The sequence below is a fragment of the Symphalangus syndactylus genome, chromosome 20, assembly GCF_028878055.3.
Source record: "Symphalangus syndactylus isolate Jambi chromosome 20, NHGRI_mSymSyn1-v2.1_pri, whole genome shotgun sequence".
Taxonomy (NCBI): domain Eukaryota; kingdom Metazoa; phylum Chordata; class Mammalia; order Primates; family Hylobatidae; genus Symphalangus; species Symphalangus syndactylus.
In genome coordinates this window covers 36,820,225-36,845,099 of record NC_072442.2, presented here as the reverse complement: position 1 = coordinate 36,845,099, position 24,875 = coordinate 36,820,225, and the positions used below count along the sequence as shown (strand labels likewise).

Genomic DNA, 24,875 nt, shown 5'->3' with positions numbered 1-24,875 from the left:
GCCGCGGGGTCCGGTGGTCCCCATACCACGACAACGATGCTTGGACTTGTCGGCGCCAGACTGGGCGCACAGAAAGACCTAGGGCGTGGGCGGGGGGATGGGTGACGAGGGCGGGGACCGTCCCAAGCTTCCTGCACCTGCCCTGCTCTCCGAGAATTTGCCCGGGTCGGTGCCAGGGCGGGGCAGTCGGCGGCCTGGCTGCTAGGATCCGCGACATCCGGCAGTCTGAGGGCCGTGGCATTCGGGATGACGTCGGGCGGGTGAGTGTCCCTGGGGCAGAGCAGAGGGAGAGGCGAAACTTCGGGAGCCGGGAGCGCCGCGGGTCCTTTCTGGCGTCTGCAGAGCCGGCAGGTGCGGGGGCCGCAGACGCCGGAGCCCAGGGAGCCGGCGGTTGGAGTCTTAAGTCCAACCGGTTCCCCGCATAGGTGGCTGCAGAGGCGAGGTGACGGCGCGTGCGGAACGAACTCTGCACCCCCAGGAACGGGGAACGCTGGCTTTTCCGTGGGAAAATTCCACGTGGAGGTGGCCTCTCGCGGCCGGGAATGTGTTTCGGGGAGGCCCGAGTGTGGGAATCGGCTCGAGAGTGCGGGGTTCGGGGCTCTCTGCTTGGAACTCAGAGGCGCTGACCCAGCCTGGGGCCCGTTTGCTGCCCACGGGAGGAGCCGCCGTCAGGGGTATGTGGGTGCCCGGGCGCGGGGACTGTGGGCTCTGGACAGTCGCGGAGCCCGGCGGCTTGGTCTCCTCCACAGTGCGCGCGGAGTCAGGGAAGAGTCGGTTTTCAAATCCAGGCGCCCACTGCAGGGCAGGGTGAGCTGCGGTTGTGTGACCCCGCGTGCTAAAGAGCCTCTACGGAGTGATATAATAATTAACGGGGTAAAGTACATTTGAAAGTCTAAATTAATTTTTATAAGCTACGAAGAAGGATCAGACATACATTTGGTGTTCTTTTATCCCCAAAGTTTATTTTGTTTGTATTTTCCAAAACTCTAAAACAATCGCTAAACATTGACAAGGAAGTCATCTCACAAAAATGCAAAAACATGTTTGTGACATGACATCGTGTAAGCATGAAAACGAACACGTTTGGCCGGGCGCAGTGGCTCTCACCTGTAATCCCAGCACTTTGGGAGGCCGAGGTGGGCGGATCACTTGAGGTCAGGAGTTCAAGACCAGCCTGGCCAACAGGCCAGGTACTAAAAATACAAAAATTAGCCGCGTGTGGTGGCAAGTGCCTGTAATCCCAGCTACTTGGGAGGCCGAAGCAGGAGAATTGCTTGAACCCGGAAGCAGAGGTTGCAGTGAGCCGAGATTGCTCCATTGCACTCCAGCCTGGGCGACAGAGCCAGACTCTGTCTCAAAAAAAAAAAAAAAAAAAAAAAAAGCAGCACACGTTGAACAGAGGATTGGCGGAATGGGGGAAAGGAAGGCAGTTTTGCATCCATCCACGTCGCTGGCTAAGGCTTTCATTCCAGCGTTCCCCTTCCCCAACTTCCCCCACTCCACATTCCTTCATGGGTGACTGAAAAGGAGGAAGCTGGGAGGCCTGATACTGATGCCAATAAATTTAAAGCTGGCAAATCCTTGGCAAATTTGACTTTTCCTCCACCTGTGGAATCATGCATAAAAGGTCTGCAGTTTCTTTTTAACTGACAAATAATAATCGTACATATTCATGAGGTACATAGTGATATTTTGATACATATAGTGATAAACACATAGCATAGTGATCAGATCAGGATAATTAGCATATACATCTTCTGAAACGTTTATCATTTCTTTGTGTTGGGAGCAAACATTCAATATCTTCCTCTTAGCTATTTGAAACTATATTATTATTATTATTTTGAGATGGAATCTCGCTCCATCACCCAGGCTGGAGTGCAGTGATGCGATCTCGGCTCACTGCAATCTTTGCCTCCTGAGCTCAAGCAATTCTTCCACCTCAGCCTCCCGAGTAGCTGGGATTACAGGCGTGCGCACGCGCTACCATGCCCAACTAATTTTTGTTATTTTATTTTATTTTTTTAGACAGAATCTAGCTCTGTCGCCCAGGCTGGAGTGCAGTGGCGCAATCTCAGCTCACTGCAACCTCCACCTCCCTGGTTCAAGCAATTCCCCTGCCTCAGCCTCCAGAGTAGCCGAAATTACAGGTGCACGCCACCACACCCTGCTAATTTCTTTTGTATTTTTAGTAGAGACAGGGTCTCATCATGTTGGCCAAGCTAGTCCTGAACTCCTGACCTCAAATGATCCACCCGCCTCGGCCTCCCGAGGTGCTGGGAGTACAGACATGAGCCACAGTGCCCAGCCTGAAACTATATATTATTGTAACTATGTTCATCCTACAACGTTTCAAAACACTGAAAGGCATTTCTGCTATCTAGCTGAAACTGTGTAACCATGCCATTGGACTTCCTAGTGTTCAGGGCCATGAGCCAAATAAATTTTTCTGTATCAATTACTCTGTGGTATACCTGTGGTATTTTGTAATGGCAGCACAAAATGGATTAAGACAGTTTCTATAACTCGAATAGTTTAAATGTATTTATTTTTCTGAGTACCATTTTAGAAAATTTAGAAGTTAAGATGTTACAGGAATATGTGACAAAGACAGTGCAAACTCAAATTACACACACACACACAGAGTATTTCTGAGCTTCGGTTTGTTCCATTCACTTATTTGCTTATTCCTGAATTGGTAACATACTTTTAATAACTGTGGCCTTCGCCCCGTCTGGGAAGTGAGGAGCGCCTCTGCCCGGCCGCCCTGCCTGGGAAGAAGTGAGGAGCGCCTCTGCCCGGCCACCCATCATCTGGGAAGTGAGGAGCGCCTCTGCCCGGCTGCCCTGTCTGGGAAGTGAGGAGCGCCTCTGCCCGGCCACCCCGTCTGGGAAGAAGTGAGGAGCGCCTCTGCCCGGCCGCCCCGTCTGGGAAGAAGTGAGGAGTGCCTCTGCCCGGCCACCCATCGTCTGGGAAGTGAGGAGTGCCTCTGCCCGGCCACCCCGTCTGGGAAGAAGTGAGGAGCGCCTCTGCCCGGCCGCCCCGTCTGGGAAGAAGTGAGGAGCGCCTCTGCCCGGCCACCCATCATCTGGGAAGTGAGGAGTGCCTCTGCCTGGCCGCCCATCGTCTGGGAAGTGAGGAGTGCCTCTGCCCGACCGCCCCATCTGGGAGGTCTACCACGGAGGCCAGAAGCAATGTGGGGGCTGGACGTGGTGGCTCACGCCTGTAGTCCCAGCAATCTGGGAGGCCGAGGCGGGTTGATCACTTCGGGCTAGGAGTTCGAGACCAGCCTGGCCGACATGGCGAAACATATGAAAAATACAACAGACCAACCAACCAACCAACCCAGCGACAACAAAACAGGTCTACCCTGGAGTCATACTCTAATTTTTTCTATTTTCCTCCCTTTCTGATCCTTTATCCCACTTTCTTTTTCTTCCTCTTCCTTCTCCTTCTTCTTTGTCAAATAGAGGATTGAGTTATTATCATTGATCCATACAAAGTCCCTCTCTCATTTATTTTCTTTAATTCCCACCCCCCATTTCTATTCCCCGTCTTCCCATGTGCAACCTTCCTAATATGTTTGATATGCATCTTTTTGTTTGTATGTATTTTTAGAAAATGTTTATTGTTTTGTGTGCAAAAAAAAAAAAAAATAACTTTGGCCTTATCATAACTTTGCTCTTTAGTAGTAATATAGCTATCCTTCTTCTTTGTCTTTTTTTTTTTGAAGGAATTTCGCTTTGCAACCTCCGCCTCCCAGGTTCAAGTGATTCTCCTGCCTCTACAGGCGCATGCCACCACGCCCGCCTAAGACGGAGTTTCACCATGTTAGCTAGGATGGTCTCGATCTCCTGATCTCGTGATCTGCCCGCCTCGGCCTCCCAAAGTGCTGGGATTACAGGCGTGAGCCACCGTGCCCGGCTCATCCTTCTTATTTTTAATATCTTCTTGCTATTCTCATGTGTTACTTCTAATAAATTTTAGAGTCATTTTGACCAATAAAAAATCTGTTCTGCTAGCCTCTGTGGTGTGTGCCTATATTCCCAGCTACTCAGAAAGCTGAGGCAGGAGGATTACTTGAGCCCAGGAGTTTGGGACCAGCAAGGGCAACATAGTGAGAGCCTGGCTCTAAAAAAAGAAAATCCTGGCCGGGCACGGGTGGCTCATGCCTGTAATCCCAGCACTTTGGGAGACCGAGGTGGGCGGATCACGAGGTCAGGAGATTGAGACCATCATGGCTAACACGGTGAAACTCCATCTCTACTAAAAATACAAAAAAAAAAAAAAAAAAAAAAAAAAAAATTAGCCGGGTGTGGCGGTGCGTGCCTGTAGTCCCAGCTACTTGGGAGGCTGAGGCAGGAGAATGGCGTGACCCTGGGAGGCAGAGCTCGCAGTGAGCTGAGATCACGCCACTGCAATCCAGCCTGGGCGACAGAGAGAGACTCTGTCTCAAAAAAAAAAAAAACAAAAGAAAAATCCTGTTTTGCTTTTATTCATGTGGTTATTACATTGAATTTATAAATTACTATAGGGCAAAGTTACATCTCTACAAAACTGAGCTATTCTAGTCAAGAATAAAAAGAAGGTATCTCAATCTATTCATATATATATTTCCCAAATACAGTGGAAATTTGCTTAATTCTTTATTCAGTGACAAAATTAATTCTTTTTTTTTTTTTTTTTTTTTTTTGAGATGGAGTCTCGCTCTGTCGCCCAGGCTGGAGTGCAGTGGCGCGATCTCGGCTCACTGCAAGCTCCGCCCCCCGGGGTTCACGCCATTCTCCTGCCTCAGCCTCCCGAGTAGCTGGGACTATAGGCGCCCGCCACCACGCCCGGCTGATTTTTTGTATTTTTAGTAGAGACGGGGTTTCACCATGTTAGCCAGGATGGTCTCGATCTCCTGACCTCGTGATCCGCCCGCCTTAGCCTCCCAAAGTGCTGGGATTACAGGTGTGAGCCACCGTGCCCGGCCAACAAAATTAATTCTTGATCATTACTAAAAAAGAAAGAAAAAAGAGAGACTATAGAAACATGTTCATTTAATAGTGCAGATCACAATTAAGAACTTGATGTGTGTCATTTCAGGCATACAATCCAATAAAGTTTTAATTTTTTAAGGGCGCATATTTTATATTTTATGTATATTCAGTAATTTGATTTTTTAAAAGGTGCCTTTATTTACTTAGATGTTTAAGCTCTCACATTAGAGTTTATTTATTTATTTATTTTTGAGATGGAGTTTCCCTCTTGCCGCCCAGGCTGGAGCACAGTGGCGCGATCTCAGCCCACTGCAACCTCCACCTCCTGGGTTCAAGCAATTTTATACCTCAGCCTCCTGAGTAGCTGGGATTACAGGTGCCTGCCGCCACACTCAGCTAATTTTTGTATTTTTAGTAGAGACAGGGTTTTGCCATGTTGGCCAGACTGGTCTCGAACTCCTGACCTCAGGTGATCTACCCACCTTGGCCTCCCAAAGTGCTGGGATTACTGGTGTGAGCCACCGGGCCCAGCCTCACATTAGAGTTTTACAAGCTGGTGAACACTTGGCAAATTGTTTCTCCCAGAGAGCTACAAGCATACATTCTTACACATTAAACAATATCAATACACATCACAATTTTATCAATTACATAGTAAAACAAATTATCAAGTATATAAATATTAAGTTACACAGCTTAAAAGGCATGTAATATATCAGAAGACTGCTCAGTTCATTACCAGAAACCCACTTTTTTTTTTTCCCAAAGAGAGATTGGCAAGAAAAGGAAAAAGTTCACACTTAAACAAAATAACTGTAAACAACTTCCAATAGGTATTTTAAAAATTACAAGTTGTTCAGAAATTTTATGATTAAAAATTGCTTTAGCTATATAATATGGTTTGAATGTGCCTCTCAGAGTTCATGTGTTGGAAACTTCATCCCCAATTAGACAATGTTAAGAAATGGGGCCTTAGAAGAGGTGATTAGGCCAGAAGGGCTCTGCGCTCATGAATGGATTAATGCCATTATCATGGGAGTGGGTTCGCTATAGTAGGAGTGGATTCCTCATAAAAGGACAAATTCAGCCCCCTCTTGCTGTGTCTCTCACATGCACTCACTTGTTTTTCCACCTTCCACCATGGGATGATGCAGCAAGAAGGTCCCCAGATGTGGTCCCTGGATCTTGGATTTCCCAGCCTCCAGAACATAAACTTCGGTTCCCTGTAAATTACACAGTCTCAGGTGTTCTGTTATAGCAGCACAAAACCGTACAAAACAGACCAAAGGCAGTGTGATAACAGAGCATTGTTTCCTTTTAAAATGTATTTACTAAATTAAAAGGTATATTCTACATATTCTGCACAAGACAAAAAACACATTTTACCAAAAATATTTAATTGTTCCCTCCCATTCTTTTTCAGAACTTAACAGGGAGGGCCCTGTTAAGTTGCCCACTAAAATTTAAGCATTCAATGAAATGTAATGTCTGGAAATATTAAAGACATGTGCTTCCATACAGTGTAGATTTTTAAAATGAAAATCCATAACAGCACAAGATGAGACTTAGAGGAAGACGTTAAATGATCACTGTGAGACCTGATTAAAATCCAACAAAAATCAGTGGTTGCACAAACCTGATGTATATTGGTACAAATGCAGTAGATATAAACATAAAGTGAGCAGGCAAATAATCAGATAGGCCCCACTTTCAATGTTTGAAATGACAGGAGGAATAAACCATGTAAGGTCTAGAGTGTTCCTAGTTCTGGGGATTTTAGTTCTGTGTGATACTAAAAATATACAAGCATTGGGCAGGCCATTTAGGCACTTAATCTCTCTAAATTTCCTATATATTAATAAGATTCTAGCATGACAATAGACTTAAAGAGGATTTATAATTCAAGACTGCATGATTTCAGGAAATGTCGGTTGGTACCAACCATAGGCACATCTTAAATGCTGAAAACCAAAAATCTTTTGCTAAGTGCCCAAGAGATCAAGATCATATGGGCCACCTAAGAGTCTGCCACATAAGTCCCACATGTTTCTTCTTAAGTATCTGCCTGCCTGGGCCATTTTGTGTTGTGTTGTTAATTTGAAGCAGATTTCTGCTTTCATTATGTTTTCTGACTTGTTGGCTTATAGAAACCTGTGTAGGGTAGTGGTTAAAAGTGTGGTCTGCTTTTGAATTCTGCATCCGTCATAACCAAGAGAGCAGGTTACTTTTCCTATTTAGCTTCAGCTATCTCATCTGTTAATTGGGTGCAGTAATCAAACCTCTCTCAGCCAGGCATGGTGGCTCATGCATGTAATCCCATCAGTTTGGGAGGCCGAGGCAGGCAGATCATCTGAGGTCAGGAGTTCGAGACCAGCCTGGTCAACATGGTGAAACCCCGTCTCCACTAAAAATACGAAAAATAGCCGGGCGTGGTGGTGGGTGCCTGTAATCCCAGCTATTCAGGAGGCTGAGGCAGGAGAATCACTTGAACCCGGGAGGTTGAGGTTGCAGTGAGCTGAGATTGTGCCACTGCACTCCAGCCTGGGTGACAAATTGAGACTCTGTCTCAAACAAAACAAAACAAACAACAACAACAAAACAAAAACAAAAAATAAAACTTCTCTTGTTACGCTCTTGTGAGGATTAAATGAGATAATGCACACAAAGCTCTTGGCAGGGAGTCTAGAACACACTAAGTGGTCATTAGATAATTATTATTATTAATTTTTTACTATATTTTGTCACCAGATACCCTATTAAAATCTTACTAATAGTTTCTCATCTAATACATTTTATTTTTCTGAATATGTAGTCATTTCATCTGTAAATAATACTTTTTATTTCCCCTTTCGTTGTTTATCTTTTTATTCCATAAGCTAATCTTACTGCATTGATTAGCACTTCCATGACAATGTTAGATAATAGCAGTGGGCTTTTTGTTTTTTTTTGGAGACAGAGTCTCCCTCTGACACTGAGGCTGGAGTGCAGTGGTGCAGTTTTGACTCACTATAACCTTCGCCCTCCGGGCTCAAGTGATCGTCCCACGTCAGCCTCCCAAGTAGCTGGGACAACAGGCCTGGGCCATCACGCCCAGCTATTTTTTTTTTTTTTTCAGTAGAGACATTCACCATGTTGCTGGTCTCAAACTCCTCAGCTCAAGCTATCGGCCTGCCTTGGCCTCCCAAAGTGCTGGGATTACAGGCATGAGACACCATGCCCAGCCTATTAAGTTTTTAGAGATGGGGTCTCAGTCACCCAGGCTGTAACGCAGTAGTGCGATCATAGCTCACTACAGCCTTGAACTCCTGGGCTCAAGGGATTCTTCTACCTTAGCCTCCTGAGTAGTTAGGACTATAGGCACATGCCACCATGCTTGGCTATTTTCCAATTTTTTGTAGAGACACGGTCTCGCTTTGTTGCCCAGTTCAGGACAGTCCTGAACTCCTGGCTTCAGGTGATCCTCCTGCCTAGGTCTCCCAAAGTGCTCAGATTACAGTCATGAGCCACTATGCCCAGCCAGGTTACATTTGAATCGTATTGTCAGAATGTATGATCTGAAGATTTCTACTTTATTACAGTTTTCTTTGTGTCCTAATATGTGGCCAACTTTTTTTTTTGAGACAGAGTCTCAAATTACCACTGTATTACGGAAATATATATATGAATAGATTAAGATACCTTCTTTTATTCTTGACTAGAATAGCTCAATTTTGTAGAGATGTAACTTTGCCCTATATTAATTTATAAATTCAATATAATAACCACGTGAATAAAAGCAAAACAGGGTTTTCTTTTTTTTTTTTTTTTTGAGACAGAGTCTCACTCTGTCGCCCAGGCTGGAGTGCAGTGGTGTGATCTCAGCTCACTGCGAGCTCCACCTCCCAGGTTCATGCCATTCTCCTGCCTCAGCCTCCCGAGTAGCTGGGACTACAGGCACCCGCCACAACACCCGGCTAGTTTTTTGTATTTTTAGTAGAGATGGGGTTTCACCATGTTAGCCAGGATGGTCTCGATCTCCTGACCTCGTGATCCACCCGCCTCGGCCTCCCAAAGTGCTGGGATTACAGGCGTAAGCCACCACGCCCGACATATGTGGCCAACTTTTATAAATGTTTTCAGAGCTCTTTAACAGAATACAAATTATATCATTTTGTTGTTCTGCTGCTTTAAAATATTTTTGTGACTTGATCAAGTTAGACATGTCCGCATCTCTAACTATCTTTGTATTTCTAATCCTTCTTTCATATCCTGCCATTTTTTACTTTGTATACTTTAATGCTATTATTAGTGGATAAAGTTCATGGCTATCTGTTTTGGTATCATGTATTTGATCACTATAAGTGGTCTTTCTGTCCTATTTAATACTCTTTTTTATTGCCTTGAATTTAGCTATGCTGACATTAACATTACCAACCTTCTTTTTTTTTTTTTGAGAAGGAGTCTCGCTCTGTCGCCTGGCTGGAGTGCAGTGGCATGATCTTGGCTCACTGTTACCTCCGCCTCCCGGGTTCAAGCGATTCTCCTGTCTCAGCCTTCCAAGTAGCTGGCACTACAGGCACACGCCACCATGCCCAGCTAATTTTTGTATTTTTAGTAGAGGCTGGGTTTCACCATGTTGGCCAGGATGGTCTTGATTTCTTGACCTCGTAATCCGCCTGCCTTGGCCTCCCAAAATGCTGGGATTACAGGTGTGAGCCACCGTGCCCAGCCTCTAACCTTTTTTTTTTTTTCTGGATGTTTTTTGCCATCCTTTTATTTGTAATTTTTCTAAGTCCCTTTGTTGCAACTTGATTCTTTCCTCCTCTGTTTATCAGAAATCGATTTCAGTGACCAATAGAAGCTATGTGCTTAGCTTACATTTCTCCTGAAGTTATCAGTCTCATATACATTACATAATCAAGAAAAAAGATTTTAACATAATCTGTTCTTTTGTGTCCCAACAGCTCGAGATTTCTGTGGCTCCTCAAAATATTGGTCATAATCCTGGCACTTGGCATTGTTGGATTTATGTTCCTTCAAGCAGTGTTCAGCAGCCCCAAGCCAGAACTCCCAAGTCCTGCTCGGGGTGACCAGAAGCTGAAGCTTCTGCCTGAGGAACGTCTCAGGAACCTCTTTTCCTACGATGGAATCTGGTGAGAGACTGAGTGTTCTTTCTTTCACTTTAATGCACACATCTTCCTTGCTCCTCTTCAAGTACCGTGCCCTACTGTGCCCATTGTACAGATGGTTCCCTTGCTTTCCTAAACCTGTGCTGAATGCACAAGTGACTGCAAGCCAGGATAGGGCTTGGTCTGCAGGATCCAGTCTATGTTCTCTATAGCACCCAGCAAAATCCCTTAAAACTTTGGAGAGCATGTAGATTTTTTTTCTGAGGCGGAGTCTTGCTCTGTCGGCCAGGCTGGAGTGCAGTGGTGCGATTTTGGCTCACTGCAAGCTCCGCCTCCCGGGTTCAGGCCATTCTCCGGCCTCAGCCTCCTAAGTAGCTAGGACTACTGGCGCCCGCCACCACGCCCGGCTAATTTTTTTGTATTTTTTAGTAGAGACGGGGTTTCACTGTGTTAACCAGGATGGTCTCGACCTCCTGACCTTGTGATCCGCCCGCCTCGGCCTCCCAAAGTGCTGGGATTACAGGCGTGAGCCACCACGCCCGGCCGCATGTAGATTTTTTTTTATCAAAACTGCAGAAAAGATGCTGCTTCTCTGTCCCTCTGCCCTCCTTTTATGGTGGGGTGAGATACAACTGACAGTCATGTAGCTCTCAGATTTAAAGAAGTTAGGTGCAGGGGATAATTCAAGAGAGGAAAAGTCTTCAGCTTTCCTCTGTCCCTGCTTCCCTCCCTTTGTCCTTTTGACTCTGTGAGGAGCCAGTGCAGAGGATTCCAGAGTCTCATCATCTCAGAAGAGCTGGGTGTAGGTAAGAAATTTTCAGGGTGAACTACACATTGGATTAGGACTCTGGTTTCCTCTCACCCACCAGCTTACCCACCCAATCCATATTTACAGTCCTCTTGCTTGTTTCAGGCTGTTCCCAAAAAATCAGTGCAAATGTGAAGCCAACAAAGAGCAGGGAAGTTACAACTTTCAGGATGCCTATGGCCAGAGCGACCTCCCAGCAGTGAAAGCAAGGAGACAGGCTGAATTTGAACACTTTCAGAGGAGGTAATGCAGGCCATGAAGGCTCTTGGGTTCTGAGATGGAACAAAAGCTCTCCCCATGTCCTGAGGGTGTGAGTCTTAAGACAAAAAGCGGGAAGGAATTCTCTCTCTTGCTAGGGTCCCTGGGAGGAACTATTAGGAATGAAACAAAAAAAAGGAATCGAGGAAATCATCCTTAAATGAAGATTTACAAAACTTTGTATGTATAAAACATTTCATAACAACAACAACAACCACAACAAAAAGCTGGGATTGGTGACACATCTGTAATTCTAGCACTTTAGGAGGTCAAGATGGGAGGATAGCTTGAGCCCAGGAGTTTGAGACCAGCTTGGGCAATACAGTGAGACCCCCATCTCTACAAAAAATTTTTAAAATTAGCCAGGCATGATGGTACATGCCTGTAGTCCCAGCTACTCAGGAGGCTGAAGTGAGAGGATCACTTGAGTCCAGGAAGTTGAAGCTGCAATGAGCCATGATCACACCACTGCACGCCAGCTTGGGCAACAGATTGAAACTCTGTCTCCAACAAAAGCAAAAACAAAAACAAAAACAAAAAAAAACAAAAGGAATGGAGATAGCTTGAAACATCTGGTTGTACATCCTCCATGCACCCAGGCCATCATAGCAGGTGATTTTGTAGTCATCACCACGTTGCCCTATTTTATTCATTTATATGTTGAGAGCATACTACCCTGTGCTATATGCGAGGAGTGTATCCCTTTGTTTTAAATTACAAGAGATGTCAACACTCAGGTGTATCACCCCAGGATTGTTGGTTGAAAAAGGCAGAATTTGGCTGGGCGCGGTGGCTCACGCCTGTAATCCCAACACTTTGGGAGACTGAGGTGGGCGGATCACTTGAGGTCGTGAGTTCGAGACCAGCCTGGCCAACATGGTGAAACCCCATCTCTACTAAAAATACAAAAATTAGCCAGGCGTGGTGGCACACGCTTGTAATCCCAGCTACTTGGGAGGCTGAGGCAGGAGAATCACTTGAACCCAGGAGGTGGAGGTTGTAGTGAGCCGAGATTGTGCCACTGCCCTCCAGCCTGAGCAACAGAGTGAGACTCCATCTCAAAAAAAAAAGAAAAAAGAAAAAACAACAAACAAACAAACAACAACAATAACAAAGAAAAAGAAAAAGAAAAAAGAAAAGGGCTGAACTTGATTCTGTCTGGCTTACATCAAAAGGGAATTTGTCAGAAGGCTGCTGGGGCCTTACCAAATCCATAGGTGGTAGGATGTCCAGGCTAGGAAATCAGGTAAGAACTAAAGGAGCAGGCCGGGCGTGGTGGCTCACACTTGTAATCCCAGCACTTTGGGAGGCCGAGGCGGGCGGATCACGAGGTCAGGAGATCGAGACCACGGTGAAACCCCGTCTCTACTAAAAAAAATACAAAAAAAATTAGCCGGGCGTGGTGGTGGGCGCCTGTAGTCCCAGCTACTCGGAGAGGCTGAGGCAGGAGAATGGCGTGAACCCGGGAGGCGGAGCTTGCAGTGAGCCGAGATTGCGCCACTGCACTCCAGCCTGGGCGACAGAGCAAAACTCTGTCTCAAAAAAAAAAAGAACTAAAGGAGCACTGAAGAACTGGTCAGGCTCCAGGGCCTTCTGGTCCCCATATTGTTGTTGCTTTTCAATGAACTGTCCCCAGGTTACTGCCTTAGTGCTCAATTAACTGAGCCTAACTCACGAATCTAAAGGAAGGGAAAGGGTGCATTAGACCCCTCCAGGTTTGACATTGAAGCTAGCCACTGTCTTAGTCCGTTTTCTGTTGCTATAGCAGAATACCACAGACTGGGTAATTTATAAACAAAAGCTAAGTTTATTTAGCTTACGATTCTGGAGGCTGAGAAGTCTAACAGCATGGTGCTGGCATCTGGTGAAGGCTTTTTGCTACATCATAACATGGTGGAGGGTATCACATATTGACAGGGCAAGAGCACATGCATCAGCTGAGGTGTCTCTTCCTCTTCTTCTTATAAAACCACTAGTCCCTGGTTGGGCGTGGTGGCTCATGCCTGTAATTTCAGCACTTTGGGAGGCCAAGACAGGTGAACCACCTGAGGTCAGGAGTTCAAGACCAGCCTGGGCAACATGGCGAAACTCCATCTCTACTAAAAATATAAAAATTAGCCAGGGTGTGGTGGTGAGTGCCTGTACTCCCAGCTACTCAGGAAGCTGAGGCAGGAGAATTGCTTGAACCTGGGAGGTGGAGGTTGCAGTTAGCTGAGATCGGACCACGGCACTCACTCCAGTCTGGGTGACAGAGTGAGACTCCATCTCAAAACAACAACAACAAAAACCACCAGTCCCATCATAGGGTCCCTACCTGATGACCTTATCCTAATTACTTCCTAAAGGCCCCTACCTCCAAACAACATATGAATTTTGGAATTGTTTCCAACACATGAAATTTGGGGAACACATTCAAACCATAGTAGCCACTACCCTCCAAATTACATGCAAGTGGAAGGCTCCCCAGAAGACAGATGGAGGCACCGTCTCCATCAGGAGGTGTTGCAAGCTGGACAGCCAGTGGAATACACAGGTGATGCTGGCATGGATTTCAACCCTGGTGCACCTAGCTATGTGAGGAGCAACTGGTCTTGGTAGTTAACAGTGCTGCCGCGGGAAGCTGACTGGCTGCATTCAGGTCCTGCATCCTCTATCTGCCAGCTAGGTGATCTTGGGCAAGCTGCTTAATCTCTGTAAAATGGGGATGCTAATAATACCTATCTCCAGTTGGGCGTGGTGGCTCACACCTGTAATACCAGCACTTTGGGAGGCCAAGACAGGCAGATCACCTGAGGTCAGGAGTTCGAGACCAGCCTAGCCAATATGGTGAAACCCCATGTATTAGTCAGGGTTCTCTTAGAGGGACAGAACTAATAAGAGAGAGAGAGAGAGAGAAAGTGAGAGACATAATTTATTAAGTATTAACTTATATGATCACAAGGTCCCACAACAGGCTGTCTGCAAGCTGAAGAGCAAAGAGAGCCAGTCCAAGTTCCAAAACTGAAGAAGGTGGAGTCCGATGTTCGAGGGCAGGAGGCATCCAGCACGGGAGAAAGATGTAGGCTGGGAGGCTAGGCTCATCTCGTCGCTTCACGTTTTTCTGTCTGCTTTATATTCGATGGTGGCTGATTAGATGGTGCCCACCCACTTAAGGGTGGGTCTGCCTTCCCCAGCCCACTGACTCAAATATCAGTCTCCTTTGGCAACACCCTCACAGACACACCCTGGATCAATATTTCATCCTTCAATCCAATCCAGTTAACATTTAGTATTAACCAGCACAAGTCCACCCCTTGTTAACTTGAACCCGTACACATCTCCTGAGATCATACATAATCTTCAAATAAAGACAATGATAAGGTCATAATTACACCTAACATAATACAACTATCTTTTGTACAAATCCCCAACCCAAATACTATTACATAAAGTTAACAATACTTAGATGCTGAGATGAAGTCAATAAATCTTATGTCACATGATAAAGGAAAAGGAAATAAAATGAGGATATTTTCTCAGTACAAGTGTGTATATCACAAACATGTTTTTAACAAAAGAAGGAGGAAGTACTCATGACAATTACAGTTCTCATTTCTGCAGCTGGTCACACAGTCGTAGCTGGTGTTGATGATTATCTTCTTTTACTACCCATTCTGTATTCCCCTTGCCTTCAGCAAGCACCTCAGCAGGTAATGTTTTTTTTCCTTTCCTAGTGGAGTGACCCAAACCTTAATTCCTGAAGGGTCTGGGTCATCTGTAGTCCTGCCTGTAGTTTGGGCTGTTGTAGTTTCCCATTGACCTTAATCATAGGGCATGGTAATACTAAGAGACACCCTAATGGATCTCCTGTATTCCATGCGCACTCTTCCATACCTCTATTGTGGAGTAGTAGACTGATTTTATCTTGATAGCCCAGGTCAATCACCCCAGCTAACACAGTAACTTCCTTCTTAGCCTGTTGACTTAAAGGGAGGAGGAGCCCAAAGTGTCCAGGTGGCAATCTTAACTTCCACTTTAATGGAATCGTTGTTGTGTATCCTGGTGGCAGCGTTCTTCCCTCTGGAACTAAGACCTCTAGGCCAGCAGAACATAATGTCCCAGGAACAGGAAGCAAAAATTTTGCTAGTGGATCACTAGGGGTGATGGTGAGTAGTGCCACTTCAACCCTTTGATTCCTGGACCTGTGACTCCTGGCCATGGGAGAAGGAGTACCATATATTGGATGCTGATTCAGAGCATACTTGGCCCTCTGGAGAACTTTGCCTCAGCCTTGCAAAGTATTGTCACCTAGTTGGCATTATAATTGTGACTTCAAAAGGCCATTCCACCATTCTATCAATCCAGTTGCTTCAGGATGATGGGGAACATGGTAAGACCAGTGAATTCCATAAGCATGAGCCCACTGCCGCACTTCTTCTTTTTTCTTTTTTTTTTTTTTTTAAGATGGAGTTTTGTTCTTGTTGCCCAGGCTGGAGTGCAATGGCACGATTTCAGCTCACTGCAACCACCACCTCCCAGGCTCAAGCAATTCTTCTGCCTCAGCCACCCGAGTAGTTGGGATTACAGGTGCAAGCCACCACGCCCTGCTAATTTTTGTATTTTTTATAGAGAAGGGGTTTCCCCATGTTGCCGAGGCTGGTTTTGAACTCCTAGCCTCAAGTGATCCACCCACCTTGGCCTCCCAGAGTGCTGGGATTACAGGCGTGAGCCACTGTGCCTGGCCCAACACTGTCTTTTCTTAATTTCTGCTGCTGACTGCTCTATAGGGATCCCCAAATTCTAGCAAAGCCGTGTGTCTAAACATTCCTGTCTGATTGAGGGCTCCTTAAGGTGAGACTGCAGTTTTCCCATCAGTCCAAGGGCTCTATGAGAGCTAAACAGTCCTCCATCAGACTGGAAGGTTCATGCTTACAAGAGCTATGTCTCCTCCCTTAGACTGGTACTTCTAAGGCTGGACTCTCTCTTCTTCCTTAGATTAGGGATTCCCTGAAGGTTGACACTGCTCTTGCAGGATGTCTTCAGCTAATGAAATTACATATGATAAGTAACCCAGAATCATTTGCTCCCTGGTCAATGTCACATAAGCTATATAAATCTCTGGAGAATATACAGGAGATGTTTAATAATTTACAGGCTTCGTTACATGTTAGATAAGGTAGTCTGGCAAAACTGCATTTGGAGACCACATCTGTTATCCTCCAGAGAATGCATGACTGATGTGGAAGGAATGACCCAGGGATCCGTATAGGATGACTAATTAAGAGGATGTCTGTGCCTCTTGTCTGTATCCTTGAAATTACGAGTAGAGCTCGATACTGGATAAGATCTCTGACTCAGCTGAGGCTGATTGGTCAATCTGATCCTGTGCGTTGGTGCTATATTATACTTCCATTAAAAAGCAGCATGTGTAATGTTCCTCTAAGAAACAGTTCATTGTTTTCCTTTTCTTTTCTTGTTTTCTCTTTCTTTTTCCTTTTTTTTTTTTTTTTTTTTGAGACAAGGTCTGGCTCTGCTGCCTAGGCTGGAGTGCAGTGGTGCAATCTTGGCCCACTGCAATCTCCACCTTCTGGGCTCAAGAGATCCTCCCACCTCAGCCTCCCAAATAGCTGGGACTACAGGTGCATGCTACCATGCCTGGCTAATTTTTGTGTTTTTTTGTAGATATGGGGTTTTGCCATGTTGCCCAGTCTTGGCTCAAACTCCTGAGCTCAAGCAATCCACCCGTCTCAGCCTCCCAAAGTGCTGGGAATACAGGCGTGAGCCACCGTGCCTGGCCAGAAAAAGTCCATTTAAACCCACTCCCCTGACCACTACCACTGCTATTCTCATCCCTTTCTTAAATGATAGGTTCCCTTGTAAACCTAGCTAAGGAGTCTGCCATTATGAATTTGGTATGTATTATTCCACACTATTTTTAAATACTGTTATATACATGTATGTTTTATATATATATATGTGTGTGTGTGTGTATCCATATAAACATATACTGTTGGTTTTTTGTGTATTTTAGTGTACTTGGTACCATAAAAACAAATCACTCTGAAATTTGTTTTTTTCATTCAATTATATATATATATATTTCAGATTATAAGTTTATTCAATGCAAAATAATCCTCTGGCTGGGTGTGGTGGCTCATGCCTGTAATCCTAGCACTTTGGGAGGCTGAGGCAGGCGGATCACCTGAGGTCAGAAGCCTCACCTGGCCAACATGGTGAAACCCTGTCTCTACTAAAAATACAAAAATTAGCTGAGCGTGATGGTGGGCGCCTGTAATCCCAGCTACTCAGGAGGCTGAGGCAGGAGAATCGCTTGAACCTGGGAGGTGGAGGTGGCAGTGAGCCAAGATCGTGCCACTGCACTCCAGCCTGGGCAACAGAGTGAGATCGTGTCTCAAAAAAAACTAAACACAAAAGTCCTCTCCAATGTTACTGAGGTGGCTGACCACATCCACGACGAAATCTGCCTCTTACTGGAATTTGGTTGTTGACGCAGCCTCAGCTCTCTTGTTGGCAGCAGGCTGTCGGCTTCCCCACCTGTGGGTCTTGCAGGTGGCTCACCCTCCAGACCTTTAGGCAGAGACCTGCCAGTCTCTGGACAGCTGTGGCATGAGGTGGCAGGCACAATCTTGGGGGGCAGATGGAGGTCATCATGGAGATACTGGATACCCTCATTGGTAAGGTACCCGTAGAAATGTCTCCAGGCAAACTGTTCCTGCACAAAGCCTAGGGACTTGAGAGACTGCATGACTTTCATTACATGAAGGTTGGGCACCTTCTTGTCTGCCAGCTCCGGGTGCTTAGGCATGTGGACATCCTTCTTGGCTACCGTGACTCCCTCCTTTAAAAGGAGTTCATAGGGCTGGGCGCGGTGGCTCACACCTGTAATCCCGGCACTTTGGGAGGCCGAGGCAGGCGAATCACAAGGTCAAGAGATCAAGACCATCCTGGCCAACATGGAGAAACCCTGTGTCTACTAAAAATACAAAAATTAGCTGGGCGTGGTGGCACATGCCTGTAGTCCCAGCTACTCAGGAGGCTGAGGCAGGAGAATCGCTTGAACCTGGGCGGTGGAGGTTGCAGTAAGCTGAGATCGCACCACTGCATTCCAGTCTGGCTACAGAGCGAGACCTTGTCTCAAAAAAAAAAAAAAAAAAAAAAAAGGAGTTGATAAATGCATTCCCGTTCTTCTTAGGCATCAACATCTTGGTGGCTGCAGGGTCCAGGGCCAGAACTGGAAGGGAGTATGAAATGTTTTTAAGAGCTATGTATATATCTAGTTCATCCCTCTTAATTGCAATATAGCTATCAATATGAAATGCTGCATTTTACTAAGCCATTTCCCTATTGAAAGGTATTTAGATTGTTGAAAAACCTTCATTTTTACATTTACGTTATTTACAATAATATTACATTATATTTACATTAATTCCTTCTTCATTAAGACATGTATAACGGCCGGACGCGGTGGCTCACACCTGTAATCCCAACACTTTGGGAGGCCGAGGTGGGTGGATCACTTGAGGCCAGGAGTTCGATACCAGCCTGGCCAACATGGTGAAACCCCATCTCTACAGAAAAATACAAAAATTAGCCGGGCATGGTGGTGTGTGCCTGTAATCCCAGCTACTCAGGAGGCTGAGGCAGGAAAATCGCTTGAACCCGGGAGGTGGAGTTTGCAGTGAGCTGAGATCACACCACTGCACTCCAGCCTGGGTGACAGAGTGAGTGAGACTTCGTCTCAGAAAAAAGAAAAATACATGTATAAGGATGTTCATTTCAAACAATGCTGAAATGAACATTCTTATGCTTGTCCTATTGCTTACACATGCAAGCATTTCTCCTTTCACCTAGCATCTTACTTGCTAGATCCCAGGGTATGCCTTTTTTATTTTTGATAGATATTGCCAAATTTCCCTCAAGAGGGCTTGTGTGAACTCACACTTTCACGAAGAGTGGGTAAGTGTCGCACCTTACATACACCTAACTAACATTTGCTATCATCAAATTTTCAAACTTTAATGAAAAAGGTACTGCATGTTTTTTTTAATTCACATTTCCCTGATTGAAGCTGAGCATGTTTCATATGTTCATTGCCATTTGTATTTCCTCTTCTGTTAATTGCCTGTTTATGTTCTTTGCCATTTAAAAATTTTGCCTTTTTCATATTCCCATAAGTATTCACTATGATGGTCTAATCTTTTTTTTCAAGATAATTAAATGATTTTCTGGTTAAACTGGGTCCCGAAGGCTAACATTTCAACGATTGTAACTTAGTCCCTCAAAAAACTAATCTTGCTGGATCGTGCTGTGCTTGCTTTTGACTAAAGATTGTTATCGGCGGAGCGTGGTGGCTTACGTTTGTAATCCATAAAAATAGTTACTGTTTGCTCTAAAAATATTGTGACAACCGTTACTGCCATACACACTTTCTTGTGATTTAGTTTATTTTTTATTTCAGTGGTAGGAGAAGTTCCACTTCCCTTCAGGAATTGGTCTACTTCTTCCTTTGGATAGCAAGGACCATGTAATGGTTGTCAATCGCTTTTTATCCTGGTTCCCACGAAATTCAGATGTGACTTTGGTGTTTAGCTGCTGCAGCTGGATGGGCCCCTACCGTCTGATAATTTTATTTCTTCTTTTATGCTGGTCATGGTTTTTAAAAGAATGGGGTTTGTTAGCCAGGCATGGTGGCTCTCTCCTGTAGTCCTGGCTTCTCTGAAGGCTGAGGCAGGAGGATCGCTTGAGCCCAGGGGTTGGAGACCAGCCTGGGCAACATAGTGAGACCCTATCTCTACAAAAAATTTTTAAAAATTAGCCGGGCTTGGTGGCATGTACCTGTAGTCCCAGCTATGAAAAGGCTGAGATGGGAGGACTGCCTGAGCCAGGGAGGTCAAGACTGCTGTGAGCCGTGATTGTGCCACTGTATTCCAGCCTGGGTGACAAAGTGAAACCCTGTCTCAAAAACAAAAATGCGGCTGGGTGCGGTGGCTCATGCCTGTAATCCCAGCACTTTGGGAGGCCAAGGCAGGTGGATCACTTGAGGTCAGGAGTTCAAGACCAGCCTGGCCAACATGGTGAAACCCTGTCTCTACTAAAAACACAAAAAAATTAGCCAGGCATGGTGGCGCACTCCTATAATCCCAGCTACTAGGTAGGCTGAGGCAGTAGAATCGCTTGAGCCCGGGAGGCGGGCTCTTGCAGTGAGCCGAGATCGCGCCATTGCACTCCCGTCTGGAGTGCAATGGCGAGACTCCATCTCAAAACAAAACAAAACAAAAAAAAGCTTTGTTATAAACTACCTCGGTACCTTTGTGGAGGCCAGGAGAGGGGAGGAAATAAGGACGGTGGGGTGAGAATGGAAGGAGACGGGGACAACCCAATTTTGATTTCTCCACATTGTCAGGGCAAGGCTCTGTGCACAGGCACCACGTTGAGAACGAACCAGGGACCAGCATCGGGGCAGCTGCTGACGTTTCTGTTCTCCTTCCTGCAGAGAAGGGCTGCCCCGCCCACTGCCCCTGCTGGCCCAGCCCAACCTCCCCTTTGGGTACCCAGTCCACGGAGTGGAGGTGATGCCCCTGCACACGGTTCCCATCCCGGGTAAGTACATCCACATCCCGAAGGGCCCCAGACAACATTCTCACTCTTCTAAGGCAAAAGGAGGGAGAGGTTGGGTGCAGTGGCTCATGCCTGTAATTCTAGCACTTTGGGAGGCCGAGGCAGGAGTTCAAGGCTGCAGTGAGCTATCATCTTGCCAATACACTCCAGCCTGGGTGACAGAGTGAGACCCCGCTGTGTCTTCAAAAAACAACAACATAAAAGGGGCCGGGTGCTGTGCTTGCGCCTGTCTATAATCTCAGCACTTTGGGAGGCTGAGGTGGGTGGACTGCTTGAGCTCAGGAGTTTGAGAACAGCCTGGGCAATATGGCAAAACCCTGTCTCTACAAAAAATAGAAAAATTAGCTGGATGTGGCGGTGGGCACCTGTAGTCCCAACTACTTGTGGGGTTGAAGCAGAAGGGTTGCTTGAACCTGGGAGGTCGAGGCTGCAGTGAGCAGAGATTGTGCCGCTGCACTTCAGCCTGGGTGACAAAGTGAGATCCTGTCTCAAAAATAAATAAAAATAAATAAATAAAAGTATGGAGCAGGCATTCATTGGTACCTGCTGCGTACTCAGCACAAGGCAAGAAGCTTGATGTGATTTTTTTTTTTTTTTTTTTGAGACGGAGTCTTGCTCCATCTCTCAGGCTAGAGTACAGTAGCAAGAACTCGGGTCACTGCAACCTCCACCTCCTGGGTTCAAACAATCCTCCTGCCTCAGCCTTCAAAGTAGCTGAGATCACAGGCGTCTGCCACCATGCCTGGCTAATTTTTTGTATTTTTAGTAGAGACGGGTTTTCACCATGTTGGCCAGGCTAGTCCCGAATTCCTGACCTCAAGTGATCTGCTCACCTCAGCCTCCCAAAGTGCTGGGATTACAGGCATGAGCCACCACGCCTGGCTTGATGTGATTTCATTTCATGTTAGCCTTATTGTATCCACAACTGGGAATCTCCTTTAGTAGCCGTGACCTCCTGGGGCTCCAAGATAACACAGGAGAGGACAGAAATCTGTGTGCCTCAAAGAATCTTAGGACATAATTGGCTTTTCAATGTCCTCCAGCATCTTGGGAGCGGGCAAAACATGAGCCACTCTGTAAGGAGTGCTTTTTTTTTTTGAGACGGAGTCTTGTTCTGTCACCTAGGTTGGAGTGCGATGGCATGATCTCGGCTCACTGAAACCTCCTCCTCCTGGGTTCAAGCCATTCTCCTGCCTCAGCCTCCCAAGTAGTTGGGATTACAAGTGCCCACCACCACACCTGGCTAATTTTTGTATTTTTAGTAGAGATGGGGTTTCACCATGTTGGCCAAACTGGTCTCGAACTCCTGACCTCAGGTGGTCCACCTGCGCTGGCCTCCCAAAGTGCTAGGATTACAGGCATGAGCCACCACGCCTGGCTGGGAGTGCATTGTGAAAAGAATATTTATGTTGGTTAAAACTGCCCTCCATGATGGATTTTTCACACCCCTCTAGTTCAGCATCACATTCCTCATCAGAGTAAAGTGGAATATTATCAGAGGGACCAGAAGGATGAGCCTGCAGGCACAGATGTCCCCTCCCAGTGCAGAGATGTTGGATTCTGTGGGTCTGTCCAGTGAAGCCTTCTTCTGCTTGTGGGCTCTTGGCATCTTGAGGCAAACAGCCCCCCGAAAACTGCAAGCCCCAGAAAAGACCTCCAAGTAAGGTCTGGGTGTGGTGACACCTGGGGATCTGCCATATCTCATGGACCCAGCCGAGCTCTCTCCAGGTCCAGCACTGAGGAGCATGACAGATACCTGAATTTCACAAACCACACCTCAAACAAGTGAGATGAGAGTGAATGCCTGAGACAGAGAGGGACGCAGGACATCAACAGATGGCATGCCCCACACAGAAGGAAGGGCAAGGTCCCAGACAGGGGACAAAGGGGACAGGGAAGCAGAGGTGAGAGTTCAGTAAGTTATCAAAGTCCACATAGAAATGATGTATTTGAATTCAAATTTGAGTTAGTCCTACTATGAGAACAGAGATAGATTCTAAAGTAAATGCATCTGGGGTCAAGCACTAGTGTTCTTGAATAGCCATCTTAAAAACTGTTTTTCATTTTGGATGATTCATTTCTTATTGTGATAAAATATATATAATGGGCTGGGCGCAGTGGCTCATGCCTGTAATCCCACCACTTTGGAGGCTGCGGCGGATGGATCACAGGAGGTCAGGAGTTGAAACCAGCCTGGCCAACATGGTGAAACCTTGTCTCTACTAAAAATACAAAAATTAGCCAGGCGTGATGGTACCTGCCTGTGGTCCCAGTACTCGGAGGCTGAGGCAGGAGAATTGCTTGAACCTGGGAGGCGGAGTTTTCAGTGAGCTGAGATTGCACCACTGCACTCCAGCCTGGGTGACAGAGTGAGACTCAGTCTCAGAAAAAAAAAAAAAAAAAAAGGCCTGGTGCAGTGGCTCACGCCTGTAATCTCAGCACTTTGGGAGGCTGAGGCTGGTGGATCATTTGAGGTCAGGAGTTTGAAACCAGCCTGGCCAACATGGTGAAACCCTATCTCCACTAAAAATACAAAAATTTGTCGAGTATGGTGGCTCACACCTGTAGTCCCAGTTACTCGGGAGGCTGAGGCAGGAGAATCACTTGAACTTGGGAGGTAGAGGTTACAGAGAGTTGAGATTGCGCCACTGCACTCCAGCCTGGGTGACAGAGTGAGACTCCATCTCAAAAAAAAAAAAGCATATATATAAAATATAGAAACATATATATTAATATTATATAAAAACATATATATTATATTATTATTTATAATATATAATATTTAAACATAAAATTAACAATTTTTTTTTTTTTTGAGACGGAATCTTGCTCTTTCACCCAGGCTGGAGTGCAGGTGTCGGGATCTCGGCTCATTGCAAGCTCTGCGTCCCAGGTTCATGCCATTCTCCTGCCTCAGCCTCCTGAGTAGCTGGGACTACAGGTGCCCGCCACCATGCCCGGCCAATTTTTTTTCGTATTTTTAGTAGAGATGAGGTTTCACCGTGTTAGCCAGGATGGTCTCGATCTCCTGACCTTGTGATCCACCTGCCTCGGCCTCCCAAAGCACTGGGATTACAGGCTTGAGCCACCGCGCCTGGCCAAAATTAACAATTTTAACCATTTTAAAGTGTATACTTCAGTGACATGAAGTATATTCATGTTGTGCAACCATCAGTCACCACCAGAACTTTTCCATCATCCCCAACTGAAACTCTGTGCCCATGTAACTGAATTCCCCACTGTCCCTCTCCCTCGCCCCTGGCAACCACCGTTCTGCTTTCTGTCTCTATGGGTTTGGCTACTCCAGGTGCCTTATACAAGATGATTCATTATTCATCCATTGGTTCCTCCCCTTCAGTAAGAGATTCCCAGAGAAACTGAATTAATTCACAGCCTCCAAAGCTGAGGACGGGCATCAGAGGTTTTAGAACCATTGGGGTTTGAGAAAGACCACGAAACACCACTTAACAGAGCCCTGGGGAGAGGCGCACGTGTCAGCAAACACTCTGGGTGGGAGGTGACACTTGAAGGAGCTCTCAAGGATGTACAGGAGTCCACGAGGTTGGTGAGAGCAGCGGGGAGCTGCGGTGTCTCTCATGAGCAGTTTTCTTTCCTTTTCCCTGTGTCCTCCAGGTCTCCGGTTTGAAGGACCTGATGCCCCCATATATGAGGTGAGTCCCCCTCCCAGCCCCTCTTTGCACTTGGTGTCCTGTCCTCATTCCCTCAACTGTGGCTGCTCTCAGCCTTTGATGGAGCCCCTGTCCAGATTCAAGGTCAGACATGAGCCCAAGGAGGGAGGGGAAGGAAGGGTGTGTAGAAAATGTGACTTCTAGCCTTGGGAGTGGCTGGAGTTCCAGAGAGGACTTCCCAGACCACACTGAAGAATGGGACCCACTGGCTGCTGCTGCTTCTGGTGCAAGAGGAAGCGGCCACCACAGCCATGGGCTCCGGCACTGCGTGGCCTCTGTCAGGGTTAGGGCTGGCTGCACAGATGGTGCTTATGCCCTGCCTTCCTTTCCCCACTTTACGCAGCTCCACATCAAGGTCTTATGGTGCTATATCTGATCAGTGGGATGCAAATTGTGCCCAGAACCCTAACCA

General features: G+C 46.3%; 1 protein-coding gene across 1 annotated transcript in view; it reads left to right on the top strand.

Moving 5' to 3' along the window:
* Positions 1–246: 246 nt before the first annotated feature.
* B4GALNT2 (beta-1,4-N-acetyl-galactosaminyltransferase 2 (SID blood group)) overlaps positions 247–24,875 on the top strand; it is a 37,843-nt gene continuing 13,214 nt past the window's right edge. Inside the window, exons 1-5 of the mRNA XM_055258713.2 lie at positions 247–260; positions 9,926–10,114; positions 11,004–11,141; positions 20,650–20,756; positions 24,408–24,445. Coding sequence (XP_055114688.2) covers positions 247–260; positions 9,926–10,114; positions 11,004–11,141; positions 20,650–20,756; positions 24,408–24,445 — 486 coding nt within the window. The remainder of the gene's footprint in view (positions 261–9,925; positions 10,115–11,003; positions 11,142–20,649; positions 20,757–24,407; positions 24,446–24,875) is intronic.